We start from the raw sequence: 22,193 nt of genomic DNA, 5'->3' as shown, positions 1-22,193 counted from the left end.
TCATATTAATTAATTTACAATGAAATTTGCTGCTAAATGACTTCTTTGAGCAGCTTTTTATTGCTCAGCTATGGAAATGGCGTGACATCACAACAGAACTTCATTCACAGGTTGTAAACATAAAATGGGTACAAACAGTAAATTAAATGACTTCAAGGTTTTCTTAGAATATCAATATTATATGCCAAGATAATATGAAATAATATGGACTGATAGATTTGTTGGTTAGAGTGCTTTGAAGCAAAACAAATTGTTTTGTGTTTTTCATTTCCTTTTCCATCAAACTAAGATAGGGGCTGCTAAAAAATGAACCATTTTTGTGCGGTGTGTATACATACTGTATAAGGGCGAGTATTTAAAATGCTTGGTGGTGTTAATGAATGGAAATGTGAGCTTGATTTATTGTGAAGGTTTTTACCATCTGAGCCACATTGTCGTCATCCATAAATACCACCAATTAGTCGGTACATTTCACAAAGTTATCTATCCACTGACTTTTCGGACTCAGTAAGTGTAAATCTCTCAGCCTTTTGAGCGGATCCCCTCATCTCTACTTCAACTCTACTTTTGTTTACAGACTTAGGTTATTTCTCGTGGACTTGCCTTACTGCCTCCCGTGCCAATGATTGATAATCCTGATGTATCCATGTACGGGTATAATCTCTCTGTCCTTTGATCACAAAAAGTTGAAAGGATATATGGGAAAGAGGCAGATAAAGTGATTTCTGTGACAGTGGGTCGATAGCATAGCAGCGCTTCCTGTTTGTCTTAGAAGAGCTTTTCCCTTAATAGTGATGTCCCTTGTGACTGATGCAATATCTCCACAGTTGGTGCAACAATGAACGCAGACAATGTTTGACTGTAAACGGTCCTGGGAAAAATAGCTCGATCAATTAAATGGTGCAAAATGCTCGTCTGATGAAAAAGGGGATAGAAGGCGCTGCAATGCACAGCCAGAATTTCAAAAAATTGCACGCCACAGACGTTTGGGGGGTCTGTGATTAGTGTTTATTTTTTTGCTGGGAGTGTATGGCAAAGTTGCGCCTCCATCGCTCATAAAATATCACGGCAATCCGGGCCCCACGCAAGACACACAAGTATAAGATGTGCGGATGAAAGCTGGCAGAAAAAAAAGTTTGTGTAGAGCAAAGAAGCCATTTTCCTCTTTTAGAGTTTTTAAAGGCATGCGTTCAAGTGTGTGTGTGTGTGTGTGTGTGTGTGTGTGTGTGTGTGTGTGTGGCTCCTCATCTCGACACCCCCACCTCGCCCCCCTTGTCAAGGAGCTCCCCTGAGCTTCCTTCTCTGTGCTTTGGCACTAGAAGTCACCTCCTTTGGTGTTCAGCAGGCAGGTACACAACAAGAGCAGCTCACTCTCTCTGAGCTGTTGAACTTTTCGGGAGGGGAAGAAAGGGAAGGCGAAGATTAAAAACAGCCCTGTGATGTGGAGTGCCGAGCTGCCTCCTGAGAATTCCTGGCATAATAATTTAAATGATCAAATGATACAGAGGAGACTTGTTAGCTGAGAAGCAGCCTCCTAGTTGGCCCCATGGGCCCAGTGCTGCCGCGCATGCATTGCAAAATAGCTCCTCTGTTGTGCTAAAGAATCCTGTTTTTTTTACCCCCTTTCTCTTCCCCCCCCCCCCCCCCCCCCTCTTCAGGAGCGTACTTTTTCAACACTTTGTTTAGGTGTATATTTGGCACCTTTTTGTGACAATCTCTGTCTTTGTCCTTATCGTTTACAAGCTTATACGAATACTCATTAGAAGGGGAAGGCTTCCAACTTGGTATTTAGCATTATGTCCATCCTGTACATTTTTCAAAAGGCACCTGAGTGTGAAAAGTTACTTTTCTCTGGGGGGGGACCCCATTGGTATAGTCTACTTCTGTTGAGAAAAGTTGTGTGCAGTCTTATGCTTTGGAGTCAAAAAGTATCAACACCATGTGATGAGTTGTAGTTCTTCCGTCACATCTTTGTGTGTGTTTTCACAGATCCAGCTCCTTTACTGGAGGCCTCACACACGCTGGAGGAAAGGCTGCAGCAGCTTCAAACTTCAGCTCCTAACAGCGGGGCCCTGGTGAAGGAGATCAGCAGGCACTGGAAGAAACACCTGGAGTGCCTTGAAAAGACAGGTCAGACTAAAAACATACATGATTAGGATTCATCTTCCCCCCCACTCTCCAATATCATTATTATTCCTGATCCGGCTCTTTTGTGAGTATCGGACAGAATCCGATTCAATCACAGGATAGAGCTGATCCTGTTTGTCCGGCGTTGACGCTCTTTGCGGCTGGCGTAAATCATAGTTTAAATTGAGTTTTGCTAAGGCTTACGATGCAAAAGATTCAAATATATTATTTTGTTTTTGGCTTTCGATTTAGGCTAGTTAAAAACAGCTAAACAGTTCAGTTCAATAAGTGTAGCAAAACACATAACTAATCCTTTTAATCCGGATTTGATTCCTTCCACACCTTAGGGCTGAAGTTTAAAAAAAAAGTGGCAGTAGTGTGGTATCGGAAAGAATGCACCATAAAAAATGGATGGGAAGCAAAAAGAATCTTGGTCCGAACATCACTACTTTTTAGTTCCCCTTTTCAATTGAAAATATTAAGAGTGAACACACTCCCACAGGAGCTGCTGTCAGCCACAGCTCTCACCCAGACAGTCACACGCAAACTTGCTAATGTCACACACTCACCAAGTTTGCCCAAAGTAACACAGACCCTACTCTATGTTTTCAATCCATTTTATACTTGCATTTTTTTTTTTTATATATATAAATGAATTTATAGATGCAAGCGAGCAAAATGAGTTCCCCTCTGCACGGTGTGTGGTGTGGCTCTCAGAGAGAGGGTGAGAAGCTTGGGATGGGCTCAGAGTAAAGATGGCTCAGGCATCTGGTTAGGATGCCCCATGGACATTCGCTAATGAGGGGTTCTGGACATGGCCCACGGGGCAGAGGCCCCGTGAACGAGCTGAGACACGCTCCTCTTTCTTCTTGGAACACCTTGGTGTCCTTTCCTAAGAGCTGGATGAAATAGGTAGGAAGAGGGAACTCTGGACTTAGCTAATTAGATGCTGCCCTGGTGACAGAAATAAGACAAATAAGACAAATAAAGCAATATGTTTATCATGTGTTCATTTAAAAAGTGTGAGTCATTTTATTTTGTCATTTCTCTTTATCGCGGGGTGGTTCTGAAACGTATTCCCAGTGATAAAATGTGCTGCTGAAGTGTTCATTCTATTACTAAGAGCTCATTAGCCCATAACAAATCCAAATTTTACTATGAAGTGCTTTGCCAAACTCTTTTTGATCAATACAGCGCACAAGACTCCTTGATTGAGGTGCGTTTAGGACCTTGGTGTCTTATCATTCAAGATCTTGTATACTAACCTTGAACATGATAATGCATGCTTTTATATTCCACTAAACTACTTTACATGAGTGTTTGGACTGTGAAACCAGAGGTTCATGATTTAAATCCCACTGTGAACAGATCAAATTAGGTGTTGCAAAGGTGCTTCTCCGCACCATGGCCACTGTCAAGGTGGCCCTGGGACAAAGCAGAACCTCTCTGAAAGTCATTTGTTGTTGCATGCCCTTTATGTGTGTTAGCTGGTTTTCTGCGTGGTCTACAGCAAAAATATAGAACAAGGTGTGAATTGAATTAAAATGAGTAAAATAATGATAATGATGATGGTGGTTATAATTCTTCGGGCCTGATGGACTAAAATCCTAAATAGCAGACGCTAATTGCGAGTTCGCTCGTTACAACAGATTGCTCAGGTTGTTGACGATAGGTGTTAATGTGGCGGAGATTTATATTTACAAGATGGTTTCGAGTTTAGGTAAAATGACCTCACAGTTGCCCAGGTCTCAGGTGTCAACCAATTACAGCTCACCAGTTTTCTGAAGCTGAGCCGTGATTGGTTGTGACCTGCGATCTGCTAACTGCAATGTCGTTTTCAGTCGACGACAAGTTGCAAAATGGCCGCTTCCTGAGATGGATAAAAACAGGTGGATTTTGCCTGTTTAATTGATATTGCACTAACAAAATCAGTGTTTTGATTAGTTGGGCTGCACAGAACATATTATTACAAAGAAGATTTGGGGTTGACTTTCTACTAAATCCTCCACAAATTCCAAAATTACACTGCCGAAAAGCGAATTGGTCGTGATAGTTTCAAAAAAATGTTTACATGAGTAGTAAAGATCAATTTTCCCTGTCACCTTTCATTTACATGGTATTCAAAGACACAAAGTCAGCCTCCGCAATTTGTCTCAGGAAGGATAAACTACATTGTATGTGCTAAATGATTCTATTTGCACATACTCCTCCCGGTACATGCCAAATGAACTGAACAGCAATTGTGCACATTTGGCAGACGCAATCCTCTGTGCAAATCAGCTTCCACGTCTGTCTGTGTACACAATATTTTTTTTTTGCCTATTTTTGCACACACAAACATTTACTAATTCAGGGTCTTTGTCTGCTTCTAACAATGATTCAGTTCCTCCTATACACCTGGTTGGGAAAGCCACATTCAAATATTGTTATTTCTGCTACAAGTGAATCATTTTTTCCCATTTTTTTCATATCCATATTATTCAACACAGAGCCCACAGACAACGGTTTTGCAGGCGCAGCAGAGACTGGAGACCATTTTGACTCGACCTCTCCAGCCCCTGACATGACCCCCAATAGCACGCCGGCACCCGGAGCACCAGGCTCTCCACAGGAGATCTACCAGGACCAAACTGAGGGACAAGGGTGAGGACCGCCAATAATCATGTAGTATCTTTCAGAAACACAAAATGTACGGTAGCTGTCTGTACTTGAACCAGCCTGAAGGATGATACCCATGCAGAAAAAAAAAAAATCCCTCTATTTTAAGATTGTGAAAGGCAATTCCATTTTACAAGCTCATCTTAAAACTATTACAAATGTGTTCTTGAATGTGGGCAGGCATACTTGATAAAGCCCCATTTACTGTTGTACCATTTCGTAATAGACTAAGTGGCGGGTCCGATTCTCCCGATCGTCCACAACTAGTGTGGCCTGTGTTACGACTGAATGATTGCACCCCACCACCACAATATTATTAGAGAACTTCTGCAGGTGGCATGTTACAAAATTGCATTGGAAGTCAAAGGTGTACAAGGTGAACAGAAATTGAGACAAGACAGTCAGTAGTCCCTTGTGGTGCCCCAACATAACGGACTTCAACATCTGACAGGTTGCTCCCCAAGCTCACAAACTGGGGCATGTTGGATAAATATTCTGTGAGCCAGAAAATGTTGGATGCTATTTGAGATAATGTACAATTCAAAGAATGCTATTGTTGTTGACGAAAAGGCAAACACTTCTGGCTGGAATGATGACGTGGTCTCAGAAGTTAATGTATCCTATGATGCAGTGCGTAAGAACGTCAATGTTGTCCCTATGTGAATCAGAGCACGTCCGCCGCCTGTGCATTCAAAGCAGCTGCTTAATGTATCACTAGATTCCTGATTTCATCTCCTAATGACCCTTGTGGTTGGTTGCAGGAAGCCTTTGAACCACAGGAACATACTGAGGTGTTCACAGCATGAGATCGTGGTCTAATAATCCAAGTGAGGGCGAGGGTGAACTGTTTGCGTTTCAAGTGTTTGCATAGGCCTACAGCAAAAAACAATGTTTTATTGTCCCTTGTCATCTTGTATAGGTGAAAAGTGAGATTTACTGTTTCCTGGAGCGTTATAACCTTCTCATACTTAAAATGAGAAGGACGTATGGATGGCATCTTTGGGTATTACAAAAATAACACAAAACTATTGATGAGGAGCAAATAGTACTGATGAAAGCTTGGATGAGACTTCTTCATTGATAATATTCCCAGTTAGAATGAGATTTTACAAGAGAAATTGAAGTGCTTTATGTGTTCATTTAAATAAATGACCTGAGGTGGATCTTCAAAGGTTCTCTTAAAATGCTTGAATGGCACTTAACAGCACTTTTGTCTATTGATGGAGCTACGCTGGTATTAACATTTTACATGTTGAGGCATAAAGTTGTGTACACAAGCTGAAGTGATAATGTGTCACATGGTTTCTTCTCTCAGGGAGGAGGAGAATGCTGGCGTTAGTTTGGCGGGCAAGCTGTCAGAGGCAGAAGAGAAAATCAAGGTTCTGCATGCCTGTGAGTGCTTGAAACACTGACATATCCTGTTACGTTAATTACAACTTATGAAACATGAATATTAGATATTAATTTATGAGCACCAGCATTATGTGGAACTCCTTAATATAAGTAGTCATTTAAATAGAAAGTAATTACACCCACCAGCAACATGAATTACACTTACACATCAAAATAAGCTTTATCACTCCATTTGCTCGAATCTGGTTCTAAATTATAGCAGTTGTTCATTGACCACCAAAAAGATGCAACAACACAATACATATCATGCATACTGTATACATTTTGTTTACTATTTCTCAATTTTTTTTGCCTTAAAAATCAACATTTATTCTGCAAACAGGATTGGTTAAAAACTAATCTATGATTAGATGCATTAGATTGCATTGGATTCAATACCGAGCAAACGCAAGGCTAGTATCGCCGATATTGATACAGATATAGTAATGAAGTAGATACTTTATCAAAATGCCAATTCATTTTCCTGACCTTTAAGTGATTTTGTGACGTGAGCCTTTTTTTTTTATTAATAAAACTATTAAAAGCCAGCACATAATTAAGGCAAAGTCAACTGGTTTAAAGTTTATTTGAATTGTCAATGTCTGAATGTTTTTCTTAAAAGTGAGAGACATTTTTTTTTTTTGTCCAGCTATTGTTCATACAGTCTTTGTATCAGAGGCCTCTAGTGTTAAAACCTTTACCAAGGTTAAACAACTTCTCTTAACACTAAAAAATATGTGTGTCTCAACATGGGAAATCCCAATCTATTAAAATTCTATGCAGATAATAATTACATATATGAGCCTGGATACTAGTAAATTGGGAAAAAAAGAGTTTAAAAAAAAAAAAGAAGAGTTAACATATGCTTCTTACTATTTGCCTCCGAACAGCTTTGGATACTTCACAGACTGAGCTGCTGGACCTGCGGTGTAAATATAACCAAGAGATGACAAACAAGTAAGAATCGGCTTTTAATTTGTCACTTCCGTGTGGAATCTCCTTTCATACAACGTGTAGCCCACCGACACTGCCATTTCAGGTTATTGAAGCAATTTAAGTGCTGAAACGGTTCGACTTTATTTTGCCTACATAAATTCACGTGGTGTGTAAAGCTGAGGAATGCCATTGTAGCAGCCGTGCAAGAGAGTGACTCAGCCATTAAGGCAGGTCGATGAGAGAGCTCTGTGTTTGCCTTCACCGGCAGTTGGGCCTTGACAGCCCTCAAGAAGAATTGCTCCATTTAAAGATTGCTTCAGAAAAACGCTACAATGTCCTGTTTTTTTGAACGCTACGTATACACTGCATGCCTGCCTGAAAAGCATCTGAGCTTGTATGAAGGATGTCGATAGACATTCAAAGTAAACACTCTTTTGTTCAGGTTGTGCTCCAGAGCACAGTCAGCTCCTGCTAATGGATTTTCTCCAAGGCTTAATCCAAGGCACAATCGTACGGATGTTTCAAGACCCACTGCCGTCTATTTTCTTAGACTGGGCACTTTTTTTTTTTCTTTATGGCATCCAGCTGGTAGTTGGTAGTATTTCACGTGCGTGGACATAGTGCGGCTGTTATCTGGGTTCACATTCCTTTCAGATGACAGCAGCGCTACTGATCCTCATCTTCCATGAACAAAAGCTTCTAAACTCTGGCCCTGTCTCTATTCCTCTCACTGGCAGGTTCTGTACGTACAAACCACTATGCGTCTGCTCCAACTTGAGTAATTGAGCAGCCAATCAATACAAAACATTTTGTGCACTGCACAAGTTCATTTCATGTGGAGCTGACACCTGTTAGTGCTTGCTGTCTTTCCCAACCTTAATTCTTGGACCCTGACAAAAGCGCTACTTTCTCATATCAGGGTTTTGCCACACAACACTGATTGTTTACGCCAAGAATGGCTGTTGGGTCTAACAAACTCCATGTTGTTTGTTGTGTACTTTTCACTTAATAAATTGCACTGGATTCGGTCGTATTTCAGACAATTATAAATAGTAGGTCCTTAAAGGATCAAATCTTGAAAAGTCCGAATTGCAAACATTCAATTGAGCACAAGAATACATTTTAGGTCAATTCAATGAAATCTTTGAGCAAGTCTATCTTTGGCTAGCAGCACCATTAAATGTCGGAACATCAGACTTGCGTACAGTTAATTCTCTCGTAGGAGCCTTGATATTAATCCATTCTTATCTACCTTTTGAAAATCAGGTTCCACATTGCAAAAGAAACAACTGAACTTCAAACAAATCTCATGAATAACCTTGCTGAGATCCTGGTTAAATTAGACTAATTATCAGATATTGGGAGACAAGTTGGAGGTTACATTTTATTATATGTAACATGCAATTAAAATCTCTCTAATCATTTTTGAGTGCTAATGATAAAGAAAATCATCAATTCATGAGTCTGTTTGATGCTGTAGTTGAATGTGCTCAGGTTAAAAAGCTCATGCGAAATTGAGAAATCTATCTTTCTAGTCACCTGGGAAAATTTTGCAGGACTTTGTTCATTCAGCTAAATGATTTCAAGGTAGGCTCAATTTGGTAATTACTGGTGACATGAAAAACCTTTTTGAAATAAAAACAAGGGCAGACACTATCTGGGCAAGCTTAAGAACACAGTTGGCATCCTTCAAATGATTTTTTTCCCACATTTAAAAATATGCGTAAAATCAGATTTGATCATGTTGCTTTGTTAATATTATTCTTAACGACATGTTTTTTTGTGTTTCCCAGGATTGAAGAAGTCAACATCATCATGGCCAAACTTGAGAAGGCAAACCAGGTAAGTTGTTCCCGTCCCTGATTGAGACGTTCCTTTGTTAGGGTAATCACTTTCGTCCGTAATCATGCCTTGGCTTTAATTAAGACACCCTCTGTCCTGCCCCCCCCCTTGCCCAAACCCTCCCCCCTTTCCCTGAGCGTGTGATTAGAGAATGTAATCCTAAACCCCCGTTGGTAGGCGCGCTACAGTAGCATGGCTGCACTCAACAGGGGAGACCGCGGAGCTCGATTGATGTCGGAGCTCTGAACACCGGGGTTCCTCGCTACTCTTTTTCATTGCTTTGGTTTCCTGGTGATGCCCCCTTTCTTCTACTACTTGGGCTTCTGTTGAATGTCTTTACTGATTGCATTTTCAAAATGGATCAATAATTCGAAAGGTGCGACAAAGCAGCAAACACAATATCAAGTCAGCAGACTCAACAGCTGCATTAGCAGAATCAACCAATGACTACGATGCACTGTACTTGGCAGCGATTCTAGCAGATGGCTCTTCTCTTTACCCCCTTTATCATATTGTTATTATCATCCAGATGCTTGACAACTGTAACCGAGCCAAATGTTTTCACAGAAAGCAGAAGTGGCCCAGAAGGAAGTGCAGAGGCTAAAGGAGCAGCTCGTCAATGGGCCAAATGCCTCTGCGGCGAGCTGTCAACAACAAGATGGCATTCATAAGGTAAGAATTCCATCTTGTTCGTCTGACTTTCTTTTCTCGTTTCTGACGATGCGCATTATTTTACTTCACTATAAACAAAAAAAACACTTAAAAGAACTGAACAAGGGTTCATCCATTTTTTATATTCTGTTTCTGTAGTTCAGCTTCCCTGAGACTGAAAGGTTGTGGGTTCAAACCCCGGCCGGGTCATACCAAAGACTATAAAAATGGAACCCATTGGCTCCCTGCTTGGCACTCAGCATTAAGGGTTGGAATTGGGGGGTTAGATCACCAAATGATTCCCGGGCGCGGCTCCGCTGCTGCCCGCTGCTCCCCTCTCCCCCAGGGGACGGATCAAAATCACATGGGGATGACGATGATCATTGGCACTTTAACTTTTCAGTGTTCACTTAGCTTCTTCACATTTATGGAACAAAAGACCGAATAAACCTGGACTGACCACAAGGCGATCGTGATTTGATATGACTGTGTGATTAGTGAAGTGTAATCTTACCATATCTAGCCCTAAGTGAAAAAGTAATTGCCTCACTTAAGTCAGTTAAAGCTCTGGCATTATTACTGCCAGATTTGTTGAATAAAAAAAAAATCACTTAAATACATACTTCATACTGTACTTATTAGACTAAGTTAGGGGTTTTCAACTGGTTTTGTCCAAGGGACCACCATTATAACCAAGAAGCAACTCGAGCACCACTGCTTTGGTGGAATATTGTTTTATTTTGCACCGAAGGAGGATAGACCTTTACAGGCTTCTTATTTGCAACTTCTTGAATCTGTATGTCTATTTTGGGAATCTCAGCTACATTTGACAAATGATTCGCAAAATTAGATGGAAAGTAAATCAAGTCTAAATGTTACAATTACAGTATTTTCCATTTCCAATTTCGCTGACCACCTGAAATACCACCACAGACCACTCAAGGGCCGCGGCCTACCGGTTGACAATCGCTAGACTAAGTGAAACAGACGATAGGATCTAAAAAAAAAAAAAAAACGATGAACAGATCATGCCATGATCCAAGAAAATTCAAGAACACGTGAGAAATGATGTGATCTCAAGCTATCGATCTGTAAACAGGTACAAAACCATTTCCAATACTTGGCTATATAGAAATCCCTATGCTCATGTTGTTGGGGTCATATGTTGTTTGGGGAATTTGGAAGACGGGGGGAATCAATACTCTTTGCAATGAGGACATAATGCCGGGTCTAACTAGAAAATGTGGAAAAGGTGCAGCACTGCAAATGCTTCCCGGAGTCACCATCGGTGGAGCTAGTCCAGTTTGACTTGAATGGAGACAATACTTCCATGATTTGCAATGTAAACTCTACTATGGATGTTGTTAATCTCACTCTTGCATATCCACATCTCTCTTTTTTTTTTCTTCACATCACCTCGACTTGGCAGGAGAACAATGAGCGATGCGAAGCGTTGCCTTCCAAACTGGAGGCCACTCTGCTTGCGAAAGACCGTGAAATCATTCGTCTTCTTGAAAATATTCAGCGCCTTCAGTTCACCCTACAGGAAGTTCAAGAGACCTCAGCCAATCAAATCGTAGAGCTAGAAAGACAGTTAGCCTACAAGGCCGAAGCTATTGAGGTGAGTGGCGCTGACATGTTAAATGATTGGCCTGCTACTAATTTACTTATATTTATAGTAATAAAATATAAATTTTTTCTTTTCAGAGATTAGAAACTAAACTGAAATCCCAAATGGATTATGAAGAGATTAAAACTGAACTCAGGTGACAATTTATTGTGGAGCAAATGCACATCATTGCTTATTGGATAAATGAATGAATTAATGAAGTTATTGTGTCTCTGCTCATAGTATCTTAAAGGTAATGAAGCTGGCCTCTGCAAATGGCAGCTCATCCCAGGTATGTGTTCTTTTGCACATATTCCACTCAGCCTTAGCGAACATTTTTTTGTTGTCTTTCTAATATTATTTTAAAACGTCACCTAATTACAGTTTTCCTCGATCTGTTTGTGTGTACAGGATTCTGCCAAGGTCACAGACGCACTTCTACTGGATAAAGAGGCATTTCTTCCCTCTCACAAATATCTGATGGAAAAGGCCAGACTATCGCACAGCACTGGTAAACGTGCCTGTTTAAATAATTTGTTTTTTTATAGCTAGCAAACCAGAGGTGACCACTAGCCAACCTTGTTCTGCTCTGCAAAGTGCAAAATCAAAGAACTCTAGAAATACCACATGGGCACAAGAAAATACAAATTAAGATTGAACACTTTTCTGAACTGGTTAAATAGATTTTTCTTTTTAAATATCTAATTTATTCTATGGTCAATATGTTATTAACCTTTTTTTTTCTTGTCAATTTCCAAACATCATAATTACAACCACTAAAAATTACAAGTACGACGACAGGGAACCATGAATATAAAATGTAATTTTAAAAAAAAAAAAAACCTCATACTTAAAATAAAAAAAATGCAATAAGTCAAATATTTTTTGTTTTTGACTAATGTCTACAGTCAACAATATTGAAGTTGTCTGTGCTGTAAAATGTAGAATGACTTTTTAGCTAAGAAAACTTTATTGAAAAATGACCTAGCTCATATAAAATGCATAATTAATTATATAATGGCTTGCTAGTCGAAAAAATGTTTGGGTCATTAAAAATACGTATTAGCCAATTTTAGCATTTTTGTTCGATTGTTATAAAGAGATGTACATCCTACAGTATACAATAAAAGCAGAACATGTCACTTCAATCTGTAGATGATGACCAGTCGGAGGATGGAGCCCGCGAGACAGGCAGGCCGCCCGGTTCCAACTCGTCATGTTCTCAGGTGGATGGTGGTCACGCCTCCCCCAGTCCTGGTCCTCCCACACTGGATGGGTCGTCCTCCAGCCACGATCTGCCTCGTCCCTTCTCCGTGTCACCGTGTTCTGGCGACCGGCTTTCAGGAGACCACCTCCTCCACAAGCATCTTCTCTCCTCACATTTTAAAAAGGAAGGCCATATGGCTTTTCCCACTGCACTCTACGCAGCCAAGGTGGCCCTCATGTCAGCCACTCAAGGGTCCGCCAGCAGTGATGCAGGCTTGCCTAGTGACCAGTCCGAAAGTGGTGGCTCGACTGCGGGGGACGACGACCAAGTCGACACAGCGGAGATCGCGTTCCAGGTGAAGGAGCAGCTGCTGAAGCATAACATCGGACAGCGTGTGTTTGGCCACTATGTGCTTGGCCTCTCGCAAGGCTCAGTCAGTGAGATCCTGGCCAGGCCCAAACCCTGGAGGAAGTTGACTGTGAAAGGCAAAGAGCCCTTCCTTAAAATGAAGCAGTTCCTTTCTGATGAGCAGAACATCCTGGCACTCAGGACCATCCAGGTCCGTCAAAGAGGTCAGTGGAAACTACATAATGAACACAAACACATAGTTTATTAACATTTTTTTTAAGTACACTCCCCAACACACACACACAAGCATGGCAATGGCTGTCAGTTACACACAGATTCAGTATTTGTGGGCCAGCCCAGTCCCAGAATATTAGGAGACCAAAGCAGACGTGACCAACCCTTATAACTCTTAGAGCTACTGAGACGTGGAATGCTAGGTGATCAATGTAACCATCCCAAAAGATTAGGATTTGCACCAGTCTAAACAATATCTAAACTATATATAACGTGAAGAGTACTTTGAGTACTTTGTTTTGTGATTGTCTGATTGATTAGAAACTAAAATCCGATTATAGAATTATAGAATAATTGACAGTGTCATGGAATATAAAAATATTCATCAGTTAATTTATAGATAGATCTTTTTTTTTTTTTAAACCCCTGCCAAATTCTTGAATAAGTGGAAATAAGCCTTTTCCACATAAAAACAGGGATTGCCTCCCTTAAAAAAATAATGAGCTTATTGTCCGGCAAGAAGTCCACATCATTTCAATGACTGTAAGATAAATTCCAGCCACTATACCCAAAATGTGCTCCTGTCATCATCAATTGGTGGCTTATTATACTTCAAACCAACTTGGACCTCATCCATGACTTCTTGTGCCATGTTTGTAGTCTTGCTTTTCAACTTTGTTTTCTCCCTAGATTCATAGCTTTTGAAAGTTGAGCTTCCCGTATACAGAACCTTCAGACAGCACACACTCAAAGGCAGCCATTGATCTACCAGTCAAAAGTAAAGCCTTGAAACTGCTCTCTGATCAACCATCCCACTCACCCCTCCTTTCTGCTGCCTCTCCTCCTACCCCTTATGGCAGGGAGCATCACTCCACGCATCCGAACTCCAGAAACTGGGTCAGACGACGCCATCAGGAATATCCTGGAGCAGGCCAAGAAGGAGATCCAATCCCAGAGGGGAGGTGAGTCTGGAACCACAAATCAGGCTTTGTACTCATTATTTCACCTAGCTTAGCGGAAATGCAGTGATCAAGTTTGTATCATCGTCTGAACGGCTGCCTTTCTTCTTCAGGGGACTGCAAGACACCCGTGAACACCTCCTTGGGCAGGAGCAGTAACGGGGCAGGCAACAGCTCTGACGAAACCATTAAGAACATCTTACAGCAGGCTAGGATGGAGATGGAGTCCCAGCAACAGGTCTTGATGGATATGGAAGGTTGCGCAAGAGTCTCAACAGTTGGCACAGGAGTCCAAGTGGAGCGTCTGGGGCCCCATGAGCGATCCAAAGGCCTGCCTTTGCCCATCTCCATTAAACAAGAGGGGGGCTGCGTTACTGTTTGCATGGCCAATTCCATCAGCAGTCCCCAGACACCCCTCAGCGTTCTCTCCCCAGCTGTCTTTGTTCAAAATATCATCCGCAAAGTCAAATCAGAGATCGGAGAGGTTGGCACTTACTTTGACCAGCACTGGTCCCAGGAACGGGGGTCGATGGGCTTCGGGGTGGGAAGCTCCCGGCCCTTTAACTCCATTTCACCCTCCGTGTCTTCCTCCTCTTCCGGTCCCTCTATATTGAGCCGGCCCTGGCCTCGCCTGGAGAACGGTGAGTGTCTCAGCGAAGAGGCCTCTGCGGCCGAAGAAGAGCTCGGGCTGGGCCGGCCCATGGAGGTGAAGGTGGAGTCGGACAACTCAGTCAGTGGCGAGTCCCCGGGCCCTAGTCCCGGTCGCCTTTCTTACTATCCAGCGTACATTCCACGAGCTTTGAAGCCCACCGTCCCACCGCTGACTCCAGAACAGTACGAGTTGTACATGTACCGGGAAGTGGATACCATTGAGTTGACCAGGCAAGTAAAGGAGAAGCTGGCAAAGAATGGCATCTGCCAGAGGATCTTTGGCGAAAAGGTCAGTTCACATGAATCATTAAGAAATCCCAAAACTTTTATTCTTTTCACACACATTTCAGCTGCTCGATTGTTATCTTGCTTACGGATTTACTCACTTGGAAAGGTTTTAAAAAGCTGTTTTGTTTTATTTTATGGTCTAAGCAAGACTCACATTGTTATACTTTTATTGTTGCTGCAAATGGACAGATTTTGGAAATGAAGATTTTATTTTTCCCCATGCTTGTACCATTTGCAAAACATTTACTTTAATAAAAGATGCACGTGTTCACTCATCTGGCCCTAAACACCAATCAAATGTGTTATTCAGTCATTGATTACGAATGTGCCAAATTAGATCATTATAAGGCATCACTGTTTTAAAAAAAAAAAAAAAAAAATTCTCAACCCTCAACTTGAATTCGACCCATAAGTCCAAAGACCTTTATTGGTTGTTGCTCTCATTTTAAATCTTTGATATTTTTTATTCAATGCTTCCTACTTTGATACTAAGTTTGATGGCCTAATTAGAAAGCTTTTCCCATATTTATGGTGTTGTGCTGACCTCTAGTGGCTACTTTTGGATCTGCATCAGTTTTAAACGACCATTTCGTACAATGCGTTACATATACAATTGGCACGTCTTTACTCTTTCATACAGTGTGAAGAGTCATATATAAAAAAAAATTATATGTTGCACAGGTGCTTGGGCTTTCTCAGGGGAGCGTGAGCGACATGCTATCACGGCCCAAACCCTGGAGCAAGTTGACTCAGAAAGGCAGAGAACCCTTCATCCGCATGCAACTCTGGTTACTTGACCAGCTAGGTCAGACCCTCAACCAGACCCCGCACCAGGGTCAAGGTCAGTCTCCATTCAAAGACCGGTTTCAATGGAACAGCTCTTGTGCATGTATTGTTTGTCAGGAGCATTTTGATTTTGTTATGGTTAGTGTGGTCCTTTAACTAACCACAGTCGCTGTTTTTAATGAGTTAAAGAAGTGGAACATTTATTGTGTGTATCTCAAAAGTCAAATGCAAAACGAAACACGATGATGTGGATTCGAACAACCACCTCAATCAGTGATAGACATTTTCAGGCCCACTTGAGAATACGTAAAAGACATCAAAATACCTCCCTGGAAATGTAATAATTAACATTACTGATATTATAAATATTTAATATACTGTGTTCATGTACTTTTCAGCTATGAGGCCCCTCCCCTTGGATGACATATGCGATAATGTATTCATTTATCTCCGGTTTTCAGACTGTTTTGCGAGTGTCTGTGTTTTATATTTTATTTCCAGACACATTAATTTACTGTTACTGGTTACGCCCTGTGCGTGTGGTTTTATCAATAATTCTGTGAGAATTTCACTTTTGCACCAAGCACTTATTCTGGCATCTAAAGACTACTTTTAACTATGGCAACATGATGACATCATCAACAAAAACGCACTTAGTTTATAGAGTCTAAATATTGTCCACCAACTATTAGCCTCAATACTTTGGACTACACGGCTGATACCTTCTCCGTCGCAGATCTCCGGAACATTTTCGAAATATATGGCAATTGACTGTAACAAACTACGGACAAATCGGAATATTTGGCATCTTTGAATAACTGTTCTTTTTATATCTGCTGTCTATCAGCCTCGGATAAAAGTCCAGTCACCACGCAGTCTTCACCGTCCCCACCTTTGAGTCCAGCAGAGGGTCAGCCGAGTCCACTGGTAGAACCGGTGAGCCTCTCTCTGGAAAGCAGCAAGGAGAACCAGCAGCCTGAGAGTCTGGTCCTGGGGCTACCTCCCCAGCCCGAGGGCGGGAAGTCAACCTCCAGCCTCATAGCCTTACATCACCCCGCTAACCCACTTGGCATCCAGGAGCTGGTAGCCATGTCCTCTGAGCTGGACACTTACGCCATCACGAAAAAAGTAAAAGAGGTGTTAACAGACAATAACCTAGGTGAGTCTATTCGATATTTGTAGTCAGCTCATACAAAGTACTGCAGTTATCAAAGGTATGTGTTTCCCTACAGGCCAGCGTCTCTTTGGGGAGACAATTCTGGGTCTCACTCAAGGCTCTGTGTCTGACCTGCTGTCTCGGCCCAAACCCTGGCACAAACTTAGCCTCAAAGGAAGAGAGCCATTTGTGCGCATGCAACTGTGGCTCAATGATCCCCACAATGTGGAAAAGTTGAGGGCTATGAAGAAGATGGAAAAGAAAGGTTACCTATTTTTGCCTTACCTCCATTATGTCATGATGATGTCTCTTTGTTGATGTTCTCGCTCTGTTTCCATCGCAGCTTACCTGAAGAGGCGTTACGGGTTACTGAGTACAGGCTCAGATAGTGACTCACCCAGTACTCGCTCCGAGTGTGTCAGTCCAGCCTTATCCTCGCTGGACCTGTGCTCCTATGGTCAGGTGAAGAAGCCTCGAGTGGTTTTGGGAGCAGAAGAAAAAGAAGCCCTGAGGAAGGTCTACCTCTTGGAGCCATACCCTTCTCAGAATACCATTGAGATGCTAGCTGCCCAGCTCCATCTCAAAACCAACACTGTTATCAACTGGTTTCACAACTACAGGCCAGTCAATGCAACTCTTTCTGATGACCTTTACTATTTTCATGTACTTGTCATAACTATACACAAGCGGATATAGGAAAGCAGGACAAAAATATGGATTTGCAAGATTTTGGATCGTGTCTGTCGAAAAGGTCTTTCTCTGTTTGAAAAAAAAAAAAAATCGCCAGGAAAACAAAAACAGCCCAGATTTGAACTTTTGGTCATTGTGCAGCCTGCCCTATTAACAGAGCGTTTTCATTTTAAGACTCAAATTGTCAGCAAGGGAAAGCTTTCGAGTCTAATTGCGGTGTTTTATGCAGGTCTAGGATGAGACGTGAAGTGCTGATGGAGGGTCTGCCGGACAACGACACTGACGCTGAGCATCACAGCTACTCACCTTCACTAACAAGGAGCCCTCGATCTGACGGCGAGGAGAGGAAGCTTCAGCAGCCCTCAGGACACAAGCACTCCAGCCTTCCTCTGAGCAACGCCGCACTTCCTTACATCAAACAGGAGGCAGCGGACGGCGAGATCTTGGCAGAGGTGGGGGAAGAGGGCTCCGTGAGACAAACGAGAGCTCAGTGTTTTTCCACCGCAGTGCAATTCCCACCGTTTAAAAGTGAACACGAGGACCCCGCCGTTGGCTGTCATGGGCCCCTCTTAGCCGGCCAGACCGCGGGGCAGGAGGAGGGGCTGAGCAGTCAGGCTGCCGTGTACACTAGCACCACCTCTCTCGATGCCCCCCAGAGAGTGAATCAGTCCAGGCACGAGGGGGAAAACTCTGGAAAGTCGCCCGTTGACCCGGTCAGCTTCAAGGCTTCGTCGGAAGCCTGCCGCAGCAGCTTGGAGGTCTCCCTCAACTCGCCCTCTGCTGCGTCCTCGCCAGGTCTCATGATGTCAGTCTCTCCTGTGCCCTCTTCCTCTGCTCCAATATCCCCCTCGCTGCCCAACCCGCCCTCAACAAGCACCAGTCACAGCCTGGACCCGAATGCGCCCCCACCTTTCCAAAGCCCCAAGATCAACAGAAGCTCTCAGAGACGCAATGAAAAAATGGCAAACCTCAATAATATCATCCACAGGTTGGAGAGAGCGGCCAATCGAGAGGAAACACTGGAATGGGAGTTTTAGGTCTCCGCTCACTTGTTTGTAGTGCTGCTGTTGAGCTTTTGATTGTGCTTGCAGCATAACAAATAAGAGCTTCCCTGAAGACTTGGAATGGAGCCTGGCTTCTGAAAGTCCTGCCCTTCCCAAGTGAAAACTTGTTGAAAATGGAAACAAACAAACATTATGCTAAATTCCCCACAAGACCTAAGTGTGGGGGACCAAACGTTTCTAAATATGTGTTTGTTTTCATTCTTTTTTTAATGCGTACTACTTTGAGCTATGTATGACAGCAAGCTGTCCTTTTACCTACTGGACTTGACGTGGAGACTTTTGCAGCTATGGTGTCATAAAGATGTACGCTGAAATCCTGTAGATTGCCACTGGGTGAGATTAAAAAGACCCCTGTCTTAAAGCCATTAAAAGCACTATAACTATTTGAAAAGATACATTGACCAAATTTGCTACTTTTTGAATAGCAATTTTTCAAATTTTGTCTTTAAGACTGGACTGATAAGTCAAGCAACATGTAATCCTTTCACTGACTGAGAAATAGTCCCTTAAGACTCTAAATATTCAATACCTTGTAATTAATTCCTTAGCGATGTTTTAAACTATTTGTAACACACGTATAAAATGTGGTTGTACATGATGTAGAATTGTCTGCAATAGCCTTCTGGAAACCTGATGTAGCATGGTACTCACTTGACCCTGTTATTCTCTGTAGTTAGTCCTCCTGTGCGCTGCTTATACTTGAGTGAAAACGAGAGAAAAATGTTGAAAACCTTAAAAAACAACAAAGGAAGTGACATATGTAATGAGTCGAGTACTTTTGACGATTTAGTTTTCCCCCTTTTTTTTTTTTTTTCAAACGACTGTTGAGATTATTGTTGAGGTGCTTAGGGTAGCCAGTTTGACATCCACTACGCACAATTATTTCTTTCACAATGCCCTCTTTGTCCATCCAAGACACACTTTTTCAGATATAACAGTGTCCAAGACACACGAGACAAGGTTGACCTCAGATTATCTAAATGCACACCATGCCAGGACCGTGTGCTTAATCCTCATACAAGGTGGGTTAGAAATGTTAGAGGACTAGTGTCGCAAAAGATGCATATATAGACCACCCAAAATGTAGGATATTAATTTTCTCTTCCTCCTGGGCGAGATCTACCACGACATCCTCGCTCAAAAAAGAGGCTGGAGTTGTGGCTGGACAGATTGTGGTTGCTTCTCCTTGACAACACGCTTCACAAGGCAACCAGGAGCACACAAAGAAATTGAAAGACTCGTTTTAAAGATGTATAGATGGAAGACGCGCTAGAGAACGCTGAGAAATGGCTTTTGTGACACCGGTCCTGGAACTTTTCTGACATGTGCCGTATATGAACATGACGCACGCTGGTATGACTAAATGGAGGGGAACAATTTATTTGACTTCATTGTGTATTTGAAATGCAAACAAGTATCAAGTTTTGTTTTGATTGAATGGAAGGAGCTCATTTTTATGTCCTTGATCCTCCTCACAGCCAACACCTGACTGAGTGCACTTTCTCGAAATGGATCTTGTACTGTAGCTAAAGTAATAATGTATACTTGATGAAACACCACAACCTCTAACGCATGTTATGACACTACGGAGAGCATGATCATTTTGGTATGACCTCATTAATCTGGGGGGCAAGAATTCTTAGCACATTTTATCCTGGGACGCACACAGTTACAGTTATCCCCGTAATATGTTATATTTGCCCACTTGTATTTTGTGAGTCCATTTTTTTTTTTCTTTTGGTCATGCTTGCAAAATGTTTTTTTTTTTTATGTATTTTGCGTCCATTTGATACTCTGAACCATAATTAGATATTCATCACCCTGTGTATGAACTACTTACAGCACTTAGATTTTGATAATTGTGAGGACTCAAAAAAAAAAGTCAAATATCAACGTTATCCTTAGTGTCTGCAAGTCTTTGCCTCGACTGTATTATTGAAGTTGGTAGTAAACACTTGCACATGGTCTTCACAGGTCAGAAGACTTGGATTGTATTATGTAGAGAACTATATTACACAATTACTCTGAATAACATCTTCAAATTTTGGAGCAAACTGTGTTGATTCTAATTAGAGTGTAGAGGTTAAATAAACCAAACCCATCCATGCCAGTGCTGGTCTAACAAGCTCACCCTCATTTAAGGCATTCTCTCAGGGTAGTCTTTCTTCAAACACTTTTCCTCCTCTGAGTCTGTGATTCTGACAAACAAATACAATATGTCTTTTTGGGAAGAACTTATGCGACCTGTTAAAGTTGTAAGAATATGGAATGGCAACTTTCTCAGGAAGCGGTTGTTGCGGTTAAATTCTGTGTACAGATGAATCAAAAATCTCAGATTGAAACTACCGGTGTGACGTGAATGGCTGGCGTTTTGGAAAACATTAGACTTTGCGCTCTATATTTCTTGAGCCGCTGAAATGTTGTCTGATCTTCATACCGTCAGTTTTTTGGTTTTTTTTGTTGCATAAAATAATGTATAGTTATGCTGGGGAGTTTTGTGGTGAAACATGGGCAAGTGGCAGAAAAAGAAATGTATTTAACAAGGCGGTTATTCTCATGAAAATCTCAGTTTTGCATGCAAATATTTTATTTAGGTCACATGGCAAAGGGGTAGTAGGCTGTGTTCTTGTGTTGTTCTTGCACAGCAACATTTTATCAGTCTTTTTACGATAGTGAAGTCCATGCATGGTGCAGCTGATACATTTGGTGCACAATTTCATCATGAATCCACTCTAACAACAAATCATTAGCTACCCTCTTAACATTGCTGTCATATAAATATTTAAATCATTTTGTGACATATCATCTACGTACCCCGTGAATTATCCTCAGAGGAGTAATGCCTGGTAAAAAGGTGTGATTAAAGAGCGTCTGGGCTTCTAACCATGTTATTTACAAAAGCAAAGCTTTTTGTAAAACTATATTTACTCTTTTTTTTTTTTATTGTAACTGACAATAGTCACTAAATGAATAAAGAATAAATTGAGGATGCAGTACAGATAATGGATGGAATTGGTCCTCAAAAAGGTAATACTTCACCCAGCTGTGGATATGGAGATAGATGATAATGACAAGACATTGAAGGTTTGTTGCAAAATCCCTTGAAAGTCAACCATGTGTCAAGAAGAACTCACGTCATGCTATTCAATGTTAAGAGTGGATGAGGTACCTTCTTGCAATGAAGTTGTAAGCCATCATTCAATACATAATTGTTTTAAGACATTGCCGTGTCGTCTTTTTATTTCTGTAAAGAAAACAAATAGATACCCTTCAGAGATTGGCACTATTTCCAGAATACCATAAGATTTCCAGAATTATTTAGCAATTGTTATTACAACACGTGGTCTGTTGTTTAAGTGGCTTTTGGTCATTTTTATCGCTCTTCCGTCACACAGCTTATTTCATTTGGTATGTTGGTGGCTCGGTGGAGCACTGGTTAGCACGTCCGCCTCACAATTAGGGGGGTGCCGGTTCGATTCCACCTCCGACCCTCCCTGTGTGGAGTTTGCATGTTCTCCCGGATCCCGCGTGGGTTTTCTCCGGGCACTCCGGTTTCCTGCCACATCCCCAAAACATGCTTGGTAGGCCGATTGAG

The 22,193-nt window shown here is 41.8% G+C and overlaps 1 protein-coding gene across 3 annotated transcripts in view; it reads left to right on the top strand.

Annotated features, from left to right (window-relative positions):
• The window catches only part of cux2b (cut-like homeobox 2b), an 82,383-nt gene extending 60,587 nt beyond the window's left edge, over positions 1-21,796 (top strand). For all 3 annotated transcript variants that reach the window (XM_085910397.1, XM_085910398.1, XM_085910399.1), the window contains exons 5-22: positions 1,990-2,130; positions 4,617-4,770; positions 6,101-6,177; positions 7,068-7,134; positions 8,907-8,955; positions 9,523-9,627; positions 11,036-11,227; positions 11,314-11,372; positions 11,459-11,507; positions 11,627-11,726; positions 12,371-12,994; positions 13,865-13,966; positions 14,077-14,903; positions 15,584-15,743; positions 16,536-16,847; positions 16,921-17,109; positions 17,188-17,464; positions 17,764-21,796. In XM_085910397.1, the coding sequence (XP_085766523.1) occupies positions 1,990-2,130; positions 4,617-4,770; positions 6,101-6,177; positions 7,068-7,134; positions 8,907-8,955; positions 9,523-9,627; positions 11,036-11,227; positions 11,314-11,372; positions 11,459-11,507; positions 11,627-11,726; positions 12,371-12,994; positions 13,865-13,966; positions 14,077-14,903; positions 15,584-15,743; positions 16,536-16,847; positions 16,921-17,109; positions 17,188-17,464; positions 17,764-18,571 (4,292 nt within the window). In that variant the 3' untranslated portion in view covers positions 18,572-21,796. The remainder of the gene's footprint in view (positions 1-1,989; positions 2,131-4,616; positions 4,771-6,100; positions 6,178-7,067; positions 7,135-8,906; positions 8,956-9,522; positions 9,628-11,035; positions 11,228-11,313; positions 11,373-11,458; positions 11,508-11,626; positions 11,727-12,370; positions 12,995-13,864; positions 13,967-14,076; positions 14,904-15,583; positions 15,744-16,535; positions 16,848-16,920; positions 17,110-17,187; positions 17,465-17,763) is intronic.
• Positions 21,797-22,193: the final 397 nt, after the last annotated feature.

The sequence above is a fragment of the Syngnathus leptorhynchus genome, chromosome 4 (assembly GCF_054491065.1).
Source record: "Syngnathus leptorhynchus isolate UIUO chromosome 4, UIUO_Slep, whole genome shotgun sequence".
In the NCBI taxonomy this organism is placed as follows: Eukaryota; Metazoa; Chordata; class Actinopteri; order Syngnathiformes; family Syngnathidae; genus Syngnathus; species Syngnathus leptorhynchus.
This window is presented reverse-complemented; position numbering and strand designations above follow the sequence as displayed.